Genomic DNA, 24,008 nt, shown 5'->3' with positions numbered 1-24,008 from the left:
TTTTGATGGGAAATAATGCTTCGTGTAAAATCGCAGGTGTTGGAACAGTTAAAGTTAAGATGTTTGATGGAGTTGTCAGAACACTTAGTGAGGTACGACATGTTCAGAATTGAAGAGAAATTTAATTTCGTTGAGTACTTTTGATTCAAAAGGGTACAGAGATACAACTGAAAGTGGGATTTTAAAGATTTCCAAAGGTTCCCTTGTTGTGATGAAAGGGCAAAGAAAAATTTCCAAGTTATATGTTTTGCAGGGCTCTACTGTTACTGGTGATGCAGCTGTCACTTCCTCTTCCTTGTCAGATGATGGTATTACTAAACTTTGGCATATGCGCCAAGGGCATATGAGTGAGAATGGCATGGTAGAATTGAGTAAAAGAGGACTTCTTGATGAGCAAGGAATTTGCAAACTAAATTTCTGTGAGTACTATGTTTTTGGGAAGCAAAAGAGAGTTCGATTCACTAGAGGAATCCATAACATGAAGGGAATATTGGAGTATATACATTCTGATCTGTGGGGGCCATCTAGAGTGCTTTCGAGAGGTGGAGCTAATTATATGCTAACCTTTATTGATGATTTTTCCAGAAATGTTTGGGCGTTTTTCCTGAAGCAGAAAAGCGATGTGTTTTTCGCATTTAAGTCTTGGAAAATTATGATTGAAAAACAGATGAGAAAATAGATAAAATACCTCTGCACAGACAATGGCTTAGAGTTCTGTTCTGATGAGTTTAATAGATTGTGCAAGTCAGAAGGGATCATGAGGCATTTGACAGTTCGTCATACTCCACAGCAAAACGGCGTTACAGAATGATCATGGAGAAGGTTCGATGTATGTTGTCGAATGCCAACTTATCGAAGTCATTTTGGGCAGAAGCAGCCTCTACTGCATATTTTTTAATCAACCGATCTCCATCCGTTGCCATTGAGAAAAAGACTCCAAAAGAGGTATGGTCTGGTAATCCTGCTAATTATTCTGATTTAAAGATTTTTGGATGTCCTGCGTATACTCATGTTGATAATGAAAAATTAGAACCGAGATTCATTAAATGAATTTTTCTTGGTTATAAAGCTGGTGTAAAATGGTATAAGTTATGGTGTCCTGAAAATAGAAAAGTTGTGATTAGCAGAGATGTTGTTTTTGATGAAACTGCTATGCTACCTAACTTATCTCTTAAAGACTCTTCCAATAAAGAAAATCAAAAGCAGGTGGAGCATCAGATTAATACAGAGTCAACTCCTTAAGCCAGAACAAAAGTTGAGAATAGAGTTACTTCTTCACCACAATACTCTATCGCCAAAAATAGAACTAAAAGAGAAATTAAACCTCTAAAGAAGTATGCCGAGGCTGATCTAGTTACTTATACTTTAAATGTGGCTGAAGATATAGATGCGAATCAAGAGCCATCTAATTATTCTGAGGCGATTAGCTGTGAAGACTCAGAAAAGTGGATGTTTGCTATGCAAGAAGAGATGGAATCACTCCACAAAAATAGAACATGGGACCTTGTGAAACTTCCTAAAGGTAAAAAGGTTGTTCATTGTAAATGGGTATTTAAAAAGAAAGAAAAGACTTCAGGAGTTGAAAAACCCAGATATAAAGCAAGGCTTGTTGCAAAGGGTTACAGTCAAATTCCAGGAGTGGACTTCACAGATGTGTTCTCTCCAGTTGTTAAGCATAGTTCGATTCGAGCTTTGCTTGGTATTGTGGCCATGCATGATTTGGAGCTTGAGGAGTTAGATGTAAAAACTGCATTTCTACATGGAGAACTTGAGGAGGATATTTACATGCAACAACTAGAGGGTTTTATAGTCTCAGAAAAAGAGGACTATGTTTGCTTGCTGAAAAAGTCCCTTTACGGTTTGAAACAGTCACCAAGACAGTAGTACAAGAGGTTTGATTCCTTTATGACTTCTCATGATTTCAAAAGAAGTACTTTTGATAGTTCTGTTTACTTTAAGAAAAATAGTGATGGTTCTTTTGTGTATCTACTTCTTTATGTTGATGACATGTTGATAGCAGCAAAAGATAAAAGAGAGATAAGAAATGTCAAAACCCAACTAAGTAAAGAATTTGAGATGAAAGATTTAGGACCAGCAAAGAAGATACTTGGAATGGAGATTCTCAGAGATAGAAAAACAAGTAAATTGTACCTAAGTCAGAAGGGGTACATTGAGAAAGTTCTTTGCAGGTTCAATATATAGAGTGCTAAGCCTGTTAGTACTCCTTTAGCAGCCCATTTCACACTTTCATCAGTTTTGTCTCCACAATCAGACGATGAGATTGAGAACATATCACATGTTCCATACTCTAGTGCAGTGGGATCTCTCATGTATGCTATGGTTTGTTCATGTCCAGATTTATCATATGCAGTCAGTGCAGTTAGCAGATATATGGCGAATCCCGGTAAAGAACACTGGAAAGTAGTTCAGTGGATTCTAAGATACTTACGAGGTACTATTGATGTTTGATTACAGTTTGGAAGAACTAGAGATGGAGTCATAGGGTATGTTGATGCTGATTTTGCTGGAGACCTTGATAAAAGAAGATCTCTCACAGGTTATGACTTTACAATCGGAGATTGTGCAATCAGTTGGAAAGCCACTTTGCAGTCTACAGTTGCTTTGTCTACCACTGAAGCTGAGTACATGGCGATTACTGAGGCTTGTAAAGAAGCTATTTGGTTGAAGAGACTCTTTAGTGAACTCAATGAAGACCTTCAAATCAACACAGTATTTTGTGACAGTCAGAGTGTAATGACCCAATTTTTACGGTTATCGGGAAAGTGAATTTTCGGGTCTCCATTTCTAAAAAAATAGATTTGTAAATATTTATTAAAAATATTTACGAAGTCAATTGAATGGTTAATTAGACTTTAATTAAGTAAATTTAGCTTAATTAAGACTACTTAGTGGAAATGATTAAATTGAATTAAGTGTAAAAGGTTAATTATAGAATAAAGAAAAGTGAAGGGACTAAATAGGAAATAAGCCAAAAAGGGGTGACACATGTATGGTTAAAATAAGTTAAATGTGTACAAATATAAATGGTACACATGTATTATACATGTGTATTTACTTATTATATAAGTAAAATAATAATAATTAAAGTATATTATATTAATATTATTTTATATTAATTAATTAAATAAATAAAGTTATGACAAGTGTAAGGTGATAAATTAATACATGTGTATTAATAAATATACACATGTATAAATAATAAATATTATAATAGTTTAATAATAAAATAAAGAAATAAAATAAAGAAATAAATGAAATAAAAGAAATGAAAAAGAAAAACAAAGAAAATGAAACAGAGAAAAACAGGGGAGAAAGAAAGAAAGAAAGGGAGAAAAGGGAAATCGAGGTTTTGAAGCTTTAAACTTTAATAGGTATGTCAATTTAGCCCTTTTTACTTAATTTTGATGTTTTAGAAGCTTTAGAACAAAGTTTTGATGAAATTAAGTTGATATTTTGAAAGTTATTAGATTTCTAAATATTGTTCATATTGAGTAAAATGATGAATTAAGGGCTAAATTGATAGAAATTCAAGTTAGAAATGAAATAAGGATTGAATTGTAATGTGATTCATAAGTTTTATGCTTTAAGGACTAAATTGAAAGAATTTCGAAACTATGGTTTTATGATGAAAAATAGATAATTATGTCTAAGTTTGGTTAAAAATTGAGTAGAAATAAAGTATGAATTAAGATAGAAAAGTAAGTGAATTTAGTTAGGATTAAATTGAAATTAAAAGTAGAAAATCAACATTTTGCACTAAGACTATTTTGGACAGCAGCAGTAGTCTAAGTTTGAAAAATCACCAAAAATTGTAGAAATTGAATTAGAGGATGAATAAAATATGAAATTAAAGCTTATTGAGTCTAGTTTCTTATAAAAGAAACGGTTTAAGCAATTGGATTGTAAATTATGAGATATAATGAATTTTGTGACAAGGTTAGAATGAATTCGGGTTCCCCTGTTCTGACTTTGGAAAATCACCAAAAATTGGAGAAAAATAATTAGAGGGTTAAAGTTATATGTTTAGAATCCCTTATGAGTCTATTTTTAGGAAAAATCAATGAAAATATTATCCGAGTTCTGTACTGTGAGATAATTAATTTTTAGTGAAAAAGGGTCAAAACTGTCAGATAGCAGAATAGGGGTGAATTTAAAGAATAAACTGTACTTAATGGCTAAACCAAAAATTCTGAAAATTTTATGGTAAGAAGATTTGTGAGTCTAGTTTCAGGAGAAATTAACAGATCTTAATTTAGAATTCTGTAATTCAAGATATAAATTAGTAATTTATTAATGATTATGAATTGTATTAATTTCGTAGTCAATGTGGTACCGAAAATCTCGGCCAAGAAAGGACAAGACAAAGTCAACGGGAGTTAGCTCGAAAGTTACGGTTTGTATTTCTATAACCCGAAGTTAATATTTAATTATTGAATTTATTATTTATTATGTATGGTAGGTGCATTGATTAAATTATTTGAAATAAAATAAATTATGAATATGTGTAAATATGTGAATTGTGTATTGATTGAAAAGTGGTTGGAATTGAACCGAAGTATGATTATATGTGAATATCTAAAATATAAATTGGTATTGAATTGTATACTGATCATAAAGTGGAAAAGTGAATTTGAACTGAATTGAATTGAATTGAATGGAATGGAATTATGATTAATTGAAATGTGTATTGGTTGGATATTGAAATATGAGAAATTGTGATTGAATTGAAAGCGAATTTGAAATAGAAAAATGATTTGAATACCCTATTAACTAGTCGGACTGAGTCGGATATAGTTGGCATGCCATAGGATTTGGAAGTGTTCAGGCACTGAGTGCCATACTGGTGTGTTTGGTTGGAATCCGTATATCCGCCAAAGTCCGAGTCTTGTTAATAGGGGTAAATATGAATATTAAGTAAAATTGGAATAAGAATTAAATTTCCTATTAACTTGTCGGGCTAGTCGGATATAATTGGCATGCCATAGGATTGGAAGAGTACGGGATTTATCGACTTTATCGATCGGGCACTTTATGTGCCGTATTTTAGGCACTTATGTGCTAGTTACTGTTAACGCTACTGCTACTGTTACCGATTCGGTACTTTGTGGGTCGAATATTGCTACTACTACTGTTACCGATTCGGCACTTTGTGTGTCGAATATTGTTACTGCTACTGTTACCGATTCGGCACTTTGTGTGTCGAATATTGTTACTGTTACCGTTACCGATTCGGCACTGTGTGTGTCGAATATTGTTACTGTTACCATTACCGATTCAGCACTTTGTGCGTTGAATACTGTTACTGTTACTGTTACTATTCCGGATTTGTTCCGATGAGGTACTCTGTATACCGTACTACTACTATTACTGTTACTGTTCCGGCTTCGGCCGATGAGGCACTATGTGTCGTACTGGTGTGTTGGTTGGATCCGTGTATCCGTCTGAGTCCGAGTCATGTTAATAGGGGTAAATAAAGGTATAAAATAACTGATTATTACTGAATAATTGACTGTTACCGGATAATTGACCGTTACTGGATATTAGACTGTTACTGAATAATTGAATATTACTGATTAATTGATCATTACTGAATAACTGATTGTCACTGAATGAATGACTGCTACTGAATAACTTAATAGTTACTGAATATCTAATTTTACTGAATAATTTACTGTTATTAGATAACCGATCAATTGATCGATACTGAATAACTGATTATTATTGAATAATTGATTGTTACCGAATAACTGACTGTTACTGAATAAATAATTATTCTGAGTGTTAATGAACATTACTGATTGATTAATTGCTATTGAAAAATAATAAATGATTTGAAATTTAAAGTAGACCAAAACATTGGTTGGAAAGTGAATGTTTGAATTCTCATTGAGTTTGAATAGTTCAATATATATAAATTAATATGATTTATAATTGTTTAAGTGTTTAGATTATAGAAATACCACTGAGTGTATACTCAGCGTACGGTTTGTTTCCGTGCGCAGGTTAAGTTAAGGCTAGACTGTTGAATCAGCATTTCAGGCCGATCCCGAATTCAATGAGGTAAAGTATGTTGAGTATTGATAATGACATGTACCTAGGATGTTCAATGAGAGTCATTTAGGTTGTAAAAGTATTGATGAAATAAGTAAATTATGGTTGGCAACGGTATATAGTATGAATTTTGAAACTTATAAAAAAATTCGTATTAATTCTAAATTAGTTCCAAATTGAATTTACTGTCCATATTGGACCGCGATGGCCCATTAAAGGGACGACATCTTAAAACTAGGATGAGTGTGAATATTTATTTTAATTAATGACTGAAATTGGACTGTACTGACTGGTAATGTCTCGTAACCCTGTTTCGGCGATGGTATAGGGTTAGGGGACGTTACACAGAGTGCCATCTTTCTTACAAAAGATCAAATGTTTCATGAGAGAACAAAAAACATTGATGTTCGGTATCATTTTGTTCGTGATATTATTGCTCGTGGTGATATTGTTGTGAGCAAAATTAGTATTCATGAAAATCCTGCAGATATGATGACTAAGTCACTTCCTATAACCAATTTTGAGCATTACTTAGACTTGGTTGGTGTTCATTGTTGAAGTTAAACCCTTAAGGGGTTTTATGGAAGAGGTGGAGAACTTGTTTATTGAAAGTTCGCGATGAAGAACTTGTTCATTGAGAATTTGTGTCAAGGTGGAGATTGTTAGAATTAAGTGACCCAAATTCTTATTTAAATAAAATACGATAGAAAATAAAATAAAAGTAAAATCCATATAGAACTAGACTTCTTTTATTTTATTTTAGAATAAGGTTTTTAAACCTTATTAAACTTCATCCATTTTATATTGATTAGGATAAGGTGTTTCAATCCTACTAGAATATGGCTTTACAAGCCTATAAATAGACATAGTCTATTCCTCTTGTATTGATTCAATTTTTCGACATAGTGAATTTTTTCTCCTCTACCTGTGGTTTTTTCCGGAAAGGGTTTCCACGTAAAATTTGTGTGCTCTTTATTTTTTATTTTTTTTAATTTTTTTTTCACAAATTCCACTCAAAAAATTTCCAAATTGAATTAAGATAATAAAATGTAACTAAATTTTTTTTCACCCTGTTCAACTTAATCTGGTCAAATGATTATCCGTATGTTTAAAAGCCCTAAACAGGAGCACTGCTATAAGCATAGTTTTAACTTTGGTTCACTTGTCAGATTTGGGTCATGGGTTTTGACTGCTTCATTTTGCATGTAGTCAAAAGAAAAAAAAAACAGAGAAAATAAAACTTCTACTGCCGTTGAGTTGTTACACACAATATAAGCAGTAAAAGAAGGGTTAGTTTTGGCCATCTAAGCCCAATATTTGACCCAATCCCTCTTTATGGGGAACCTATTCTTGTCTTTCTTTTTGCTCATTATAAAAAAATTTAAAGGATTAGATTTATTTACCATATAAATACTAAGTTCTGCCACTAATATAATAGAAAAGTGGTTAAGAAATGATTAACATTTCCAAAGATCAAGATTGTTGTCATCATCTCTAGTTAATATATATACAAAAATAAGATTTTCAATTTGATTAATTTCAGTTGTTTTTTATTTTATAATATGTAGGTATAAGGGGCTCTTCCAAACTCTATCTTTTGATGCAACTGTTCATTCATATGGAAGTCATTATCACGGGTTTGGCCTGAAGTTGTGGGTAATGTTTTTTGGTTCATTGGCAATAGCCGTATGACGAATTTTTGGAATGATGTCTGGGTTAGGCAAATGGGTCATTTGTAAGATATTCTTGGAAGATCAGATCAACCTGATAACACATTGCGCTTTTGTGACTTAGTGACTGAGAATGGTCTTTGAGATTGGGATCGTCTTACTAATCTCATTCCACGCCCTATTATTCAACAGGTCGTAGCGATCATACCCCCATCTGATGTTGTAGGACAAGATTGCTTAGTTTGGAAATTGATGGTTTCTCATTATCTGCGACTTGTGAGGATCTCTTTAGTCAATTTTCTGATAATGCTGCTATTTGGAAGATGATTTGGAAAGTTCTGGCGCCTCAAAGGGTACATGTTTTCTTATGGCTTTTATGCCATGATAGATTATTGACAAATAATGAAAGAAGACGTAGGCATATGATAGATGATGGTCTTTGTCCTTTGTGTATTGATAGTTTGGAGACAGGATTCATGCTTTTTGAGATTGCGCTTTTGCTAAGACTGTATGGCGAATAGTGGTTCCTCGGTAAGCCCATAATATTTTCTTTTCTTTGTCAATGAAGGAATGGTTAGTTTGGAACTTGCAGGATAAATGTAATATTCACTGTGAAGAAATGGAGTGGCAAACACTGTTTGTAATCTTGTGTTGGATACTTTGGAAGAGTAGAAATGAGTGTGTGTTCTCTAATAGTCACAGGAATATCGGGGCTATTGTGGATATTGGCTACATGTGTAACAGCTCGTTTTTAGTGAAATCGGAACAGTAGTTTTAGGACCACAAATTCAAAGTAAAAAATAATTTATTTTAATATTATTTTATGATCTATAGTATGATAGAAGTATCATATGGAAATTTCGTTAAGAAATTTTACTGTTTACATGTTTAATGTGATAAAAAGGACCAAATTGCATGAAGTGCAAAAGTTGAATTCTAGTAGCTAAAAGTACCAAATAGCTATGGAATTTAAAATTTAAGGTCCTTATATGACAGATAGACCATTTAGAGGAGTTAGTAGATAAGGATGATTATTCATCATTGGAAATTGAAGAAATATTAAGGTTAACTTTGGAAAGATGATAAAATAATGATGATAAATGAAATAAATAATTAAATGAATATCATTTTCATCATCTTTCCTAAAACAAAAACATGGAAACCTTGGCATGGAAGTTGAGTTCTAGCAAACTTATTTGGCTTAATTAGGAATGTATTATTGTCCCGTTTTTAATGATTTTTATGTTTCTGAGGTCGTAATAGCTTAATCTAGCTATCTCGGGGATTAATTCGTAAAGTCGTTAAAGTATTAGGGTTTTTCCATGCATGAGTGTGCTTTAATTATGAAATTTTATGATAGAAAATGAAAGGTTGTTGTTAGATAAACAACTTTTGTAAAGAGAATTTTGATGAAATTATGATTTAGGGACTAAATTGAAAAGATGATAAATTTATGGGAAATTTTTTAATTTTATGAAATTCATGGGTTGCTATTATTATATATGAAAATCGGCTAGGCTTGAAATAATGATTAAATTGTATAAATTTCATTTTCCGAGCCTAAGGACTAAATCATAATTAATTAAAAGTATAGGGGTAAAATAGTAATTTTCTCAAATATGTGTATTGGATTGGATTGAATTGAATATGAATTGTATTAAATTAAGTTAAATTTATTTGTATAGATACGGATAGACCTAGTACGGAATTGGATTGAGGAAAAGAAAAAGTATCAGATTAGTAGCTTACAAATCTATGTATACTTGTTGAGGTAAGTTCGTGTAACTAAATTGTATATTTGTATGATTTGAATTGAATATTGTTGTGTGTGTTATTTGTATAAAATGCCATGTATATTATTGATCATATATCCGACAAATACAAAATCTTGTTTGAACCTCAGGAATTCGATAGATACAAATGACATGTCATTAGGGTTCCCGGATTGGTTATGGTCCTGCATGTGGTGTGGACACACCACAACTCTTATGAGCATTCCGATATTTGGCTCTCACGAGCTTCCTAATTAATGGCTCTTTTGAGCTTCCAGATTTATGGCTCTCTTGAGCTTCCCGATATACAACTCGATTGAGCTTCCAGTTATATAGCTCACATGAGCTTCCCGTTACATGGCTCGAAAGAGCTTTTCGTTTACATGCTCGTATGGGCATACCTGTATATGAATTGACGGATTATAGATTTGTACACCTTGTGTGTACTACCCGTGTATCCAACGATATTTTAAATAGTTCAATGGGCTAAGTTCTGATATGATATAATATAAGTTCGAAACAAAGTATTACCCGTATATACATGAAGTACATGGAAATGATATTACTTGATATACTGAAGCATAAAATTATTGTTACATGTATATGAAAATTGCTTGATGACTTTGTTCATCCATGATGATGGGCTATTATATATGCTTAAATGACAAACGTGTTGAAGATATGTGTTAGGCTTTTGGCCAAGTTGATTGGAATATGTTATGTATGCTTACCTTAAATGTAATTGAATGGTAAGTTAGTTTTCGTGTTATACATGTAACGGCCCATTTTCAATGAAATCAGGACAGTGGTTTCGAGACCACAAATTTGAGGTCATAAAAATTTTATTTTTTATATTATTTTAATATCAACAGCATGTTATAATTATAGTATAAAAATTTCGTTAAGAAATTTTACAGTTTGTATGCTCAATTTATGAAATAGGACTAAATCGCATAAAGTACAAAAGTTGTGTTCTACTAGCTAAAGGTGTTAAATAGCTATAGAACTTTAAAGTACTTATTGAGTAACTAGATCACTAACTGAGTTTGTGGATGTACATGGAGTATAATCATGAAATTTGTAATGTTAGGTTGGCATTAGGTAATTAAAAGATAAAATAATAAAAACAAAATTTACCTACCCATTTGCTTCATCTTCTCCATCAAAATTTCAGCAAAGTACGGGTTTTTGAAGATTAAAATTTCAGCCACTTAGTTCCCTTGCATGTAAGTGATTCTTTGACCCATTTTTGTTGATTTTTATGTTTTCGGAACCATTGTATCTTAATCTAGCTAAATGGAGGATTAATTTGCAATATGGTTGAAAGTATAGGGTTTTTTGATGAGATATTTTTAATTGTTCTTGAATTTTAATGGAATAAAATGAATCTTAGTTGTTAAATAAACAACTTTTGTTAAGTAAGTTTTGTTGAAATTGTCAATTAGGGGCTAAATTGAGAAAAGTAAAAATTATGTGTTAAATATTTGAAATTGGGAATTATATGGGCTGCTATGAGCACCTATAAAATTTGGCTAGGCTTGGGTATAGATAAATTTTCATGAATTTCAATTTTACGAGCCTAGAGACTAATTTGTAATGAAGTCAATGTTTAGCGGCAAAATGGTAATTTTGCCATAACATGAAATTGGATTGAATTGATTAGAATAAGTATTAAATTTATTAAATTTAATTATATATAGATCAAGAAAAGCCACGTTCGGATTAAGATCGGGGGAAAGACAAAGTAATGGAATAATCAGTTGATTGTCTCGGTACTAATTCGAGGTAAGTTCGTATGTTTAATAAGTGTAACACCCCCAGCCCTTATCCGTTGCTGGAATAGGGTTACAGAGCATTACCAGACTTTTTAGATCAAATACAAATATTTCCTAATCATCTAGCATTTACATCATAACTTAATTATATTGTCTCTCTTTTGAGCCATCGAGGCTTAAAATATATGTTAGAAATAAATCGGGACTAAACCGGGTACTCTGGGAATTTTTCTGAAATTTCAAAAATTTTCCTAGATACAGGGCACACACGCCCGTGTGTTCAAGGGATACACCGTGTGACCATAGGACACACCCGTGCCGCAAGCCGTGTCTGATCCCGTGTAACTCTCTGACTTAAGCCACACGGCCAGCCACATGCTTGTGTGCTAGGCCGTATGCCTCACACAACTGAGACACATGCCCGTCTCTCTGCCTGTGTGAAATTAGCTGGGCATTTTGTTTTGAAAATTTAAAGTTATAGGGGTCATAGGGCCAAACCACACACCTATGTGTTTACCGTATGTCTCGCACGGTCCAGTCACACGCCCATGTGCCTGGCCGTGTAGATTCAAAATGAGCCTTAAGCATCAAGTTTGTCATCCCCTGCAAATTTGAACACCAATCAACTCAAAAACCATTTATTCAACCAATCCAAAACACATTCAAAAACATCTAAAACATGTTAAAACAATCAATCCAATGACCTAACCAGCTTACCCTCATAAGTACTTCACATATAATATCCAAATCAATCTAAATAAACATCATTCAAGCCAATTCTAAATTCATGCCAATTTCAACCTAAATTTGTCTATAACATACTCACTTATGCATCAAATCAAACATTTCATATTAGACCTCAACATAACACATATATTCTTGTATATAAGCAATCAATATCATTTTACAATATCATTTACATTCATTTCCCAAAATGACAAAAATAAGACATCATAGGTACATGCCATTACCAAAAAGAAATATACTTCACCACGTTTGAGTTTGGGATTTCGGATGGATGCTGAATCGGCAATCTGACTTTATCTATCCTGCGCACATAAAACAACCGTACGCTGAGTATAAACTCAGTGGTATTTCTATAATCAGAATACTTCAAAGTAAAATAAATAAACAAGCACATTAAATCATACAAACCTTAATCATACTACTAATCAATTTATAGACAAAACATTTATAATTCATTCAATTCTTATCAATTGCTATCCTAGGTAGCTTTTCACAATATCAACACATATTACTTGAACCATAATATTGATCATTCATATTCAATTCACAAATACTCGATTCATGTGTCTCTATCTATATCTCATTTCATCATTCAATATCAATCATAACATTGTTTATTTCAATAACCTCTATTAACATGACTCGGACTCGGATGGATACACGGATCCAACCAAAACACACCAGTTTGGCACCCAGTGCCTCATTGGATAAATCGAAGTAATAGATTGACACCTAGTGTCTCATCGGCCATGACGAAGTAAGTTGGTACCCAGTACTTCATCAAATTTATCCAAAGTAATAAATTGACACCCAGTGTCTCATCGACTTGAAGTCGAAGTATCCCTGAACTCTTTCAATCCTATGGCATGCCAACTATATCCAACTTAGTCCGATATAGTTAATAGGGTTTCAATTCACTTTTCAAGTATAACAATATTCAATGTTCAATTTCCACAATAATCACATATTCATATCAATTTCATCACACACCAAATCAATCCATCTCAATTGTAAACGCAATAAGTCTCACCTTCCATACTTACCATATACAAGAAATAAAAGTATAATAATTTTAATAATTAAATTTAGATTATAAAAATACAAACCGTAATTTTCTGAGCTACTCCTCGTTGACTTTTTCTTTTACCTTCTTTGCCGAATTTTCTGGCACAACGTTAGCTACGGAAATTGAAACAATGAAAAATCATCAATACACACAATTTCACATTGAATATTTAATTTTTTTTATTCAACTTTTACCTAAATTTCAATTTAGTCCCTAAATCGAGACTAACTTTATTTCTTCAAAACTAAATTTATTTTTTCATTCAATTCCCACTTTAGACTAAATTCAACTCTCTAATTTCACTTAAATCCCTAAATTTCAAAATTTTCTCAATTTAGTCCCTATAACTCAAAACTTATACTTTATTTTACAATTCAATCTCTTTTTCATTTCTAACTTAAAATTCTATCAATTTAGTCCCAAATACTTAAATTATTCAACATGAACAACATCTAAAAATTCAATATTTTTCAAAATTTCAACATAGATTAAGTAGTATTTAATATTAGGATTCTAAAAACATAAAATTTACAAGAAAATGGACTAAATTGACTAACCAATTTGAGCTTGAACCTTTGAAATCCCTAAATTTCTCCTTCTCTTCTTTCTCTTTTTCTTTTCTCCCTTTTTCTCTCCTATTTGTTTTCTATTCTGTTCTTTTCTATTTCATTTTCTATTCTCATTTCTTTATTTATTTGTTTCATTCATTTATTTAATTATACTAATATAATATAATAATATAATAATATAGTAATAATTACTTAAATAATAAGTAAATATATATAATATAATTTAATATAGGAATTTTGTTTTAACACATGTCATCATATACACCATCCACTTGTCAATTTAGGTTTAATTGCTTATTTAGTCCCTTCACTTTTCTCTAATCTATCATTAAACTTTCTTCCTTTATTTAATTTAATCCTTACACCTAATTACCCTTAATTCAAGCTAATTCACCTAGCCAAAACCTAATTAATCACACAACTAACTTGTAAATATTTTTAATAAATATTTACAAATCCGTTTTACGAAAACAGAGACCCAAAAATACATTTTTCGGTACCTGTGAGTATCGGATCCTTACAATAAGCATTAAATTATATGTGTTTTAAATGCTTAAGTAGTATAATTGTGATGATATGACACCACAGAAGTTATTGACGAGGCATCGACAATGTATGAATCCCGGTTAAACCTTAGGAATAGATAAAATACAAATGACATGTCATTAGAGGTTACCATGTTTTTGGGTGCTGGTCTCGCACGTCTTACCAGTGGCTGAGTTTTTCGGCATGTGTTGCGGATACTTTACAGCTTGTGTGAGCAGCACCATGTAACTATGTCTTGACTTACAGCTTGTGTGAGCAGACCCATTGATGGCTCGAGAGTGAGTATCTCTATATGAGATATGACATAGAGGTGGTTTTGACAACGTATTGGCACTTAGTGTGCGAGATACCTGAGTATCCGATAATATTCCAATTGGTTCAACGGATATAGTGATTATACGAGGTTATACGAGTTCAATATGAACTAGTACAGGTATTCGTGTGTAATATGGAAAGTAATTTAAATTGTTAAATTCATATATGGCTAACATGATTGTGCTTATGTGTTTGGCTTAAGGCCAATTAGAAATTTCCTACGTTTTAATTATGCTTATCTAAATTATGGATGAATGGTAAGTTATATTTTAGTAAAACGAACTTACTAAGCTTAATTGCTTACTCTGTTTATTTTCCGTAATTTACAGTATTTCGGAAGCTCGCTCGGTTCGGAAGTTCGCTCGATTTGGAAGTCATCGGAGATTGTGTCACACTATCAAACAATCATTTTGGTACTTTAGACTTTATATTTTGGGCTAAATGACATGTATAGGTATTTTTTGCTAATATGGCCTATATGTCTTGTTAAGTTTTGGCCATTTGATTTGGCTTGTAAATTGGTCATATATTTTAGTATGTATATATATATATATATAAATGGCCTTATGATATGTGGTATGTAATTGCTATATGAATGCCGTGCTTGCGCAAATGTGTTTTGGTACTAAATGGTTGGAATTGAGATGAGTATGCATGCTAGGCTTTAGGCATAATGTCTCATATATGTATTTGACCATCTAGGTAGACTTTGGAAGTATGTTTGATATGTGTTAAAGTGGTCAAGTGAATGTGCTTATGGATATCATGTTGTATGTGTGGATATTACATGTTATAAACTTGATATTGGTTGGTTTTGAATGCCTATTTATGCCTTGGTTATGTGCAAATTGATGTGTATAGGTTGATACCAATGTGGGTGAGGAATATGGCCTATTTTTGTCCACACGGGTGTGTGTCCCTGGCACTTCTATAAAAACCAAGTCAGTAGCTTCACACGGCCTAGCACACGGACATGTGGCTTGGCCATATGGCACAAGTCAATATACCCTTCAGTTTTCACACAGCCTAGCACATGGCCTGGCATACGAGTGTGTGAAGCCATTTTAAAGGGTACACGGCTTGGCACATGGGTGTATGGTTGGTTGTGTGACCCAAGTCAGTGAGTTACATAGGGTTGGACACGGGCTGGGACACAACTGTGTGACCCCATTTCGAATGCCTACACGGCTTGAGACATGGGCGTGTCTCTTGGCCATGTGAGACACACGGCCTGGCCACACGGGCGTGTGTCACCTACACTTTGAAAATTTTTAATATTTTTTTTTAAAAATTCCTTGAGTACTTGGTTTAGTCTCGAACCACTTTCAATATCTATTTGAGGCCTCGAGGGCTCGTATTAGAGATTGTATGAATGTTTTTGAGTGGTTTTTGATTTGAATGGTATTTGATTATGAAATGTTTGATTATATAATTTATAAGTATAGTAATGCTCTGTAACCCTGTTCTAGCATCAGATACGGATTAGGGGTGTTACAATACAAACTTACTAAGCTTAAATATTTACTCTGTTTTATTTTCCCTGTTTTATAGTAACTCGGAAGCTCGTTTTGATTGGAAGCTGGTCAGATTTGATTCACATTATCCATCGACCTTTTTGGTAATAATAGCATGAATGTTGGCATAAAATTATCTTGTTGAGACTAGCCATTAGAATGACTTGTGTTTAATATATTTTGACATGTATATATATGGCCTTATCATGATTAATGTGTGTTTGGTATAGTTGAATGATGAGATATTTATAAGCATCTTGAAGATTGGTTTGAGATAGTATGTTTGGTACAAATATGCATATATGTGTATTTTGTTAATTTGGTAAGTTTGGATACTTGGATATATGTGGTGATATGTCAAGTATAAAACTTGATTTTGGCTTGATTTGAATATGTCCAAAAATGTTGAGATAGGTTGATGACAAGTTGGGTGAGAAATGTGGCTTGAAAATGAACTATTTTTGTCCACACGGGCAGAGACACAGCCGTGTGTCCTCTGTATCTTATTAAAATTGCAAGTTACTATGCTCACACGGCCTAGTACACGGACGTGTGGCTTGGCCGTGTGATTCAAGTCAGAGAGTTACACAGATATGAACATGAGCTGGGATACGGTCGTGTACCCCTATTCCGAATGCCCACACGGACGTGTGTCCTCAGCAAATTTGAAATTTTTTAATGTTTTCTAAAAAATTCCTTAAGTACTCAATTTAGTTCTGACTTGTTTCTAATGTGTATTTTGGGCCTCGAGGGCTCACATAAGGGACATTATGCTTGATTTCGATTGGTTTCTGATATGAATGCTATATGATATGAAATATTTGTTTATTTATTCTGTAAATTTCGGTAATGCTCTGTAACCTTGTTCCGGCGACGGATACGGGTTAAGGGTGTTACAACATGTGGGCTAAAAGTTATTGGGATTTGTATGTGCAGATGAAATCCTTGGGGACCATGATGAGTCTTTCGAGTTGGACTCCTCCTACAACGGGTTGGATTCCGGAGACGGATACGGGTTAAGGGTGTTACAACATGTAGGCTAAGAGTTATCGAGATTTGTATATGCAGATGAAATCCTTGGGGACCACGATGAGTCTTTTGAGTTGGACTCCTCCTGTAACGGGTTGGATAAAACTCAATTCTAATGGAGCTATGTCGAATTTGGAATGAAGGGCTTTTATTGGGGGTGTTTTTAGAGATTTAAATGCAAATTGATTATGTGGCTATGCGATGAGTTTCAGTCACGAGTCAGCCTTTAAAGTTGAAACAAGAGCGATGTTGGAAGGGTTATTCTTAGCTTGGGATAAGGGTTTCGAAAAGTTGAAGTGAGTGTGATAATGCCTTATTGGTTGAATTACTTTTGTCTGGTGGAGGAGCTAATAGTAGTTTAGTGGAATTGTGGCTGTTACATCAAGTTTTGTGTCGAAAATGGGTGATTCGTATTCGACATATCTCGAGAACTCTTAATAGTGTTGCTGATCACATGACTAAGTGTGCTAATACAAGTAGCTCTTTGATATGTTTTTTTAGATCCCGATCGACTTTGGTTATTAACTTATTGGGAAGATATCGCAACATGTCTTTTTACTCTTGATTATGGTTTTATCTAATATAATCGCTTAATGCTATCCTTTTCTACAGAAAAAAAACTTTATTTATTTTAAGTTAAATCAATTAATCGTTTTTCTCACTCTAATTATTTAAAAAACAATTAAATTATTAGTTAAATGGATTAATTTTTGGAGAAATCAGAATAAAGAGTAAGAATACAAAAGCCAATATGCTTTTTTAACTCTTTTTTATTTTTATTTTCCTTACGGAGTATAAATATAAAAAATCCTGGTGCAGAGGAGTGCTCTCTTGGTCCTCGGTCTGTCTGCGGCTCTTCAACCTCATAAAAAACCCTAAAACCCGCCAAACAACCCCCTCTCCACAAAAGAGGGGTGAGAGTGAGAGAAAGATTAATCAGAACATAAGAAGAAGCCATCTGAATTCAAATCCAAATAAGGAAAATCATAACCTAATAGTCTCTTCTCTCTCACCTCTCTTTTCTTTTTGTTCTTGCGATAAGAATCTAAAAGCTCAGGTAAACTATCGCAAATTTAAACTTTTTTATTTTTATTTCTTGTTTGGTTGCTTTAATGTATATATCTTAGATCAAAGACGATTTTTGGGTTAGGCGAAACAAAAGATGCTTAAATTTTCCCAGGAATATGATTATGCTGAATTTTAACTGTAAACTTACTGTTTCGTGGATCTCGTGGTTCTGTTTGTTTTAGCGGAAAGTTTTCCTATGATATACTCACTTGTTCAGCAGGTATAAGTTGGAATTCTTCGTGGTTATTTACTGGGGAAAAAGATTTATGCCTTTGGACATTTGGTCGGGGTTAGATATTTGGGTTTAGGGTTTTGAGTAGTATTTTAATTTAGATTTTGTTGTTTTGCAGGCTTCAAATCGGCAATGGCATCTGTAGAACAACAAGTCCCTGCTGGAATTGCTACTCCTACTTCCGATGTTGTATGTTCCTCACCTGCCCTTTTTTTTTTTGTTGTGGGTCTATGTGTTTGGTGATTATTTTTTTTAAAGTTAAGTTTTGCTCTCCATTGTTGATGGTTTAGGTCGGTAATGCCTTTGTTCATCAATACTACCTTATCTTACATCAATCCCCTGAGTTGGTTCACCGGTTTTACCATGATAGCAGCAAACTTGGCCGCCCTGAAGAAAATGGCGGCATGAGTATTACAACTACAATGCAAGTGAGTTTTCTGTCTGTCACTCTGTCTCTTTCATGCATGTGTGTTTGTCCCGGTCAAACCTTTTAAATGTGCGTGTTCTGTAGTCATTATGTTTCTCTTCAAATTTTTCTGCAAACCATGTTTTTGCCCTTTTCAAAGCCATGTATTAGTAAGTCCAGGTTTACTTGGTTTGTAATGTAAAAACTTACTCTAGTTGTGGTTCTATTTGTGCAAAAATAGAAACCCAGGGCATGTACAACAATTGGACTTTTTTCTAAATGGCAAACTGTTCAATAATAGAAATTTCTAATTTTGGTTGCATAACCAACTTTGTTCTTCAACTTTTATACTGTTGGTTGTATTGGGGCTTAGAAACTTTTTTTTTTCATTCTCTGAAGTCTTGATGTAATTTCCAGATATTTAATGCCTTAGAGGAGTCAAAATGATAGGTCTGAAATTGTGCTTCATTTTGTGGACCAGGCCATCAATGAGAAGATACTCTCACTTGGTTATGGAGAATTCACTGCAGAAATAACAACTGTAGACGCACAAGACTCTCACAATGGAGGAGTACTTGTTCTTGTGACTGGGTATTTAACTGGAAAGGACAAAGTGAAGAGGAAATTCACTCAGAGTTTCTTCTTGGCACCTCAAGACAAGGGCTATTTCGTTTTAAATGATGTTTTTAGATTCGTCGATGATACGAAACATCAACCTGGGGGCCAGGACCCAGTTAATGGTTTTGAGGCTTCTCTTACTCATGAGCAAGGTAATCTGAAATCCAGAGTCTGCGACTGACTCCTGACATAGAGAATTATAATGATGTTCTCCTATTGATATTCATATTTGACTGCAGGCCATTCTCCTGTTCCAGAGAATCACATTGAGCAACCGGCTGCATTGCCTGAAGAATGTAATGGACCAGAAGTGTACAATTCTTCCGAGAATGGAGATGGCTCTATTGAGGAAGAGGAATCACCAGTGGCTGAGGTTGTTGATGAGATTCCTGATGATTCAAAGATGGTTTCTGATTCTAAGCCCGAAATGGAGGAACTGCCAAAGAAGTCATATGCGTCTATTGTAAATACTGAGTACCATAATGCAGCTTATTAGACATCTAATAGTTTTGAGATTACTTGTTATTTTTCTTTTCATATATGGTCAGTTTTAAGATTACTGATTTAGCCTCATCTATCATTTCTGTAGTTAAAGGTTTTGAAAGAGAATGCAGTCCCTGTATCAGCACCTACACAATCCCCTGTGAAGTCTGCAGTTAAGAGCCAGGAGCATCCACGAATTGCTGCACCACCTTCTGCTCCGATGCCTGCCTCTGATGCTCAGGTTTCTAGCAACAATGTTACTGAAAATGGGAATAATCAAGATGCAGAGGGTATCCTTGTTTTTTTCATTATTGCATAGCTTTCAAATAGTTAGTGTGCCGTTTATTTGTTATTTGCATTATGTTGATTATTTTTTTATTTTCGTATCAATGGACCATCACACATGATTTACTTGCATATTCCTTTTAATTGTGGACAGCTGAGGGTCCCTCTATCTATGTCAAAGGTCTGCCTTTGAATGCTACACCTAGCATGCTGGAGATTGAATTTAAGAAGTTTGGACCTATTAAGAGTGGTGGTATTCAAGTTCGAAGTCAGAAGGTAGATGTGAGCTCATTTTTCAATGTATAATTTTGTGCATGCATAGTCAATTAACATTTTCTTTATTCACTACAGGGGTTCTGTTTTGGTTTTGTGGAATTTGAAATGGCAAGTTCTGTGCAAAGTGCTATAGAGGTATTTCAAGTTTTCTCAATTCCTGTGTTGACAGCTTTTCATTAGTTTTCATTTTTCAACATGGTGCTATTTGTTCCATTCTTTGGAGTTCATATCATAGTATGGCTGGTAACAGTTTTTGCACTAACCTTGCTTTGGTCATGCATACATGTTTTGCTTCACAGCAAATGATAAGGCTTTTGGGTGGTGACAACTTTTGCACTAGAACTTGCTTTTGCCAAGCATAGATGTTTTCCTCCAGCTAATGATAAGGCTTCTGTATTGATCTCTTGAAAATTTCTTAACTGAAGATATGAGTGCACCTAACTTTAAGTGAATGGCTGTTATTCTGTTAGAAAATGGACTTTAGAATTTATTAGAAATGAGGAAAAGGTGTTATTTTTAGATTGCTAGTAGATGAAGAGGGATTGGTAATTAGCTGCTTCTAGAGGAACACTGGTGCTGCATTGCTGTGAGTTCCTTTTCACTCGTATGATTTCATAACTGTCCACTTTGTGCCTCAGGAGACTTGTCCAATATAGAATAGTACATGCTTTTGAGGTATGTAGGGAAGGTTGATCCATGTCCTCATATGCAGAAAGATTAGAAGCTTGGATGTGGAACAACTGTGGTGATTTAGGGAGACATGAAGATTAGGTTGTGGAACTAATTCAGTTGTTTTTTGTTGATAAGCAGTAGGAGCCTCTGTGGTGGAAGGCTAAAGGCTAAAACATATGAGTTTATGGTAGGTCTGTTGGTAAGAGAAGTATTGTAGCAGTTCTCAAGTAATGGGGTTTAAAGTCCATTAAAGAATGATAGAAGCTTGGTGGAACATTGGAGAAAGCCTGGAGTTAGCTAAATGATTAGGGGAATGGCTACAAGATTTCTAGGAATTCCTAAGCCATTGATCCTTTTCCCCATTATAGATTGAGACTTGTGAATTTTATTACCAACTGCTAATAGGTTTTGGATAAATGATCTGTGGCATTTCCATGTGATTACTTTTGTCAATTAACTTTCTGCTATACCTCAATTGTGAATTATGTAAGGTTTGGCAATGCTTCCATTCTAGTTGCTTCTTACGATCTCTACCCTGTATGGGACCTTTGAAGTAGCCTCTCATATTTGAAAAACAGCAGTATTGACCCTTCCTTTTTCTTTGACTTTGACATTTGCATTAAGCTCCCAATATAGGCGTTTTCAACCAATTTAGCCAATTCAAAATTGTAAAATGTCGTGTTCCCTGTTTCGGATGTGGAGTTTTTTCAATTGTACATCTCTTGTGGAGTAATTAGTTTGGCTACTGAAGTTATCAAAAGGTTTTAGTGTTATTTTGGATAAATATCGGTTTTTTTGAAGTTATCTTCTGTTGTCTATATAATAATGAAGGTGCATGTTAAATTTTATTTTTGCATAAAAGAATGCAAACATAAATGTTATGGTATTGGATCTTTATTTTTTGGTTTATGCTCACTTGATCTGTTTCAAGTTGGAGCTTAATTCATGATGTGATTTTTGACATGCCTCTCCTATAACCAAGAGTGCAATGTTACAAGACTCTGTTTATCTCCCAGCATTAGATGATTCTTTCCTGCTGCATTTATTAATTTCTTCTGTTCAGGTTTAAATGTTATGTTTATTTTTGAAATATCTTTCAGGCTTCGCCTATTAATATTGGTGGACGCAAAGCAGTTGTTGAAGAAAAGCGGTCTACCTCCCGAGGTAAGTTGGTTTTATTGTTAACTTCACTCAAAATCATATTAAATTATCTATACTATTTGGTAAAAGGTTACCATATGGAGTTATTGGCTGGAATATAGAGATCATTCACTTTAGCAATACAAGCCACTTCATGGTTGTTAGAGGAATTAGAAATGAGCTTCTGCTTTGCTCAACTATGATTATGTGAACAATGGAGCTGTCTTTTCATTGTGTCACATTTGAACTCTTTGGTTCTTGGCATCGGACTGATGTTTTCTTTTCTTGATTTGATGTAAATGGTCTAAAAGAAAAACAACTTTTGCAATTTATCCAGATTCCAGAGTTACTGAGTTAGTCAAGAACATGGACCCTAAACCTTTGGGTGAATATATGTTGCATGTTTTAAGACAGTTTCACTTACAGGGAACAAAGGGAAGTCTTCATCTGTTTCTGGGGCTGGATATAGAAATGAGGGAGCAAGGGGGCGTGGAAACTATGGTGGTGGAAGGGGTTATAGCCGGGGTGAATTTGGAAACAGGAGCAGCAATAGAGGAGGATATTCCAGCCGTGGAGGTGATGGATATCAGAGGGGTGAGCACATGGGGGGTAACGGTGGCCGTGTGAGCCGCTCTGGTGAAGCAACTTTTAATGCATCAACAAAGAATGTGGCACCTAGGGTATCTGCCCCTGCTTGAAGAAAGTAATCCAGAGGGGAGTAGTCAAAAGATAGCATGCAGTTTGTTTGTAGTAGTGATGTATCAAATTGTTGCGTAGCATTTAGTGGAAAGAACTGACTGCTTGGCAGAGGAGTGCATCTGAGATTTGTTTAGGTTTTTTTTTTCAACTTCCCCTTTTGTCCATTTTGTCATTCTATAAATATATAATAGGGAGAGATTTTTACTGAAAGGTATGGTCTTTGCCTGGATAATAGATTAAATTCATGTTTTTAGTCCAACTGAAATGATTTGTCATTTTGGATCGTTTTTTGGAAGATGTAGGTGAATTAATAATAGTTCATGACTGCTTTCCTGGGTTTTTGGACTTAGAAAGCGCATCCATATAAAAATGCATCCATATAAAAATTTTGTTTGATGGATTGTCATTTTTGCATCGATCACCCTTGCGTAGCGGTTTACTTAACTAGATTGCTGATCTTCTGGAGTTGGAATATATTTTTGTGATCTAACCGTTTACTTCATTAATTTGTTTATAATGATGAACCCATCTAATGAACGCAGAGCGGTCGTAATTCGAAGTTCCAACAGTCGGAATGGGAAAAGGAAAAACAAAAAAAGAGAAAGTTCAAACAGTCAGAGGATAAGGTGAAAGTGCTATGCTAGTAGAGGAAAAAGGAAAGCACTACACTGTCGACTAACGGTAACATGGATCATTGTGTTTGCAGACTAATAATTTAAGAGCTTAAATATTGCAATTAATTGTAATTGCAACGGTAGAGTTCTAAATATAAAGTGATAAAAGTATGCAATCCCAAGGGTAGATTCCTTCAAGACGGGACCCCGGGGGAGGGGGAGCTACCTGCAGCAAGTCTATTCGAGATTCGAGATTTTACTAACTTGGTGAGAATGTGATAAATTGATCTTTGGGTACATCTTTGCTCGGGAAAAGGAATATTGTTGCTCGATGGAAGGGATTCAAAAAGCTATGGATACTCTCTATTCTAACAACCTGCAAAAGATAGGGGCCAAATTGAGAGGAGGGTTTGAAAATATTTTGCTATATAAAGACTCTT

The 24,008-nt window shown here is 34.0% G+C and overlaps 1 protein-coding gene across 1 annotated transcript; it reads left to right on the top strand.

Moving 5' to 3' along the window:
• The first annotated feature begins 17,833 nt into the window (after positions 1-17,833).
• LOC107924113 (nuclear transport factor 2) lies at positions 17,834-23,213 on the top strand. The gene is made up of 10 exons (XM_016854407.2): positions 17,834-18,132; positions 18,494-18,564; positions 18,666-18,803; positions 19,263-19,551; positions 19,639-19,862; positions 19,989-20,172; positions 20,322-20,443; positions 20,519-20,578; positions 22,216-22,279; positions 22,682-23,213. Exons 2-10 carry the CDS (start codon positions 18,508-18,510, stop codon positions 22,951-22,953), a joined length of 1,410 nt encoding a protein of 469 aa, XP_016709896.1. The 5' UTR covers positions 17,834-18,132; positions 18,494-18,507; the 3' UTR covers positions 22,954-23,213.
• The last annotated feature ends 795 nt before the right edge of the window (positions 23,214-24,008 follow it).

This window comes from Gossypium hirsutum, chromosome A11 (genome assembly GCF_007990345.1).
Source record: "Gossypium hirsutum isolate 1008001.06 chromosome A11, Gossypium_hirsutum_v2.1, whole genome shotgun sequence".
Lineage (NCBI taxonomy): Eukaryota > Viridiplantae > Streptophyta > Magnoliopsida > Malvales > Malvaceae > Gossypium > Gossypium hirsutum.
Note: the sequence above shows the minus strand (reverse complement) of the source record. Positions and strands in the feature narration are given on the sequence as shown.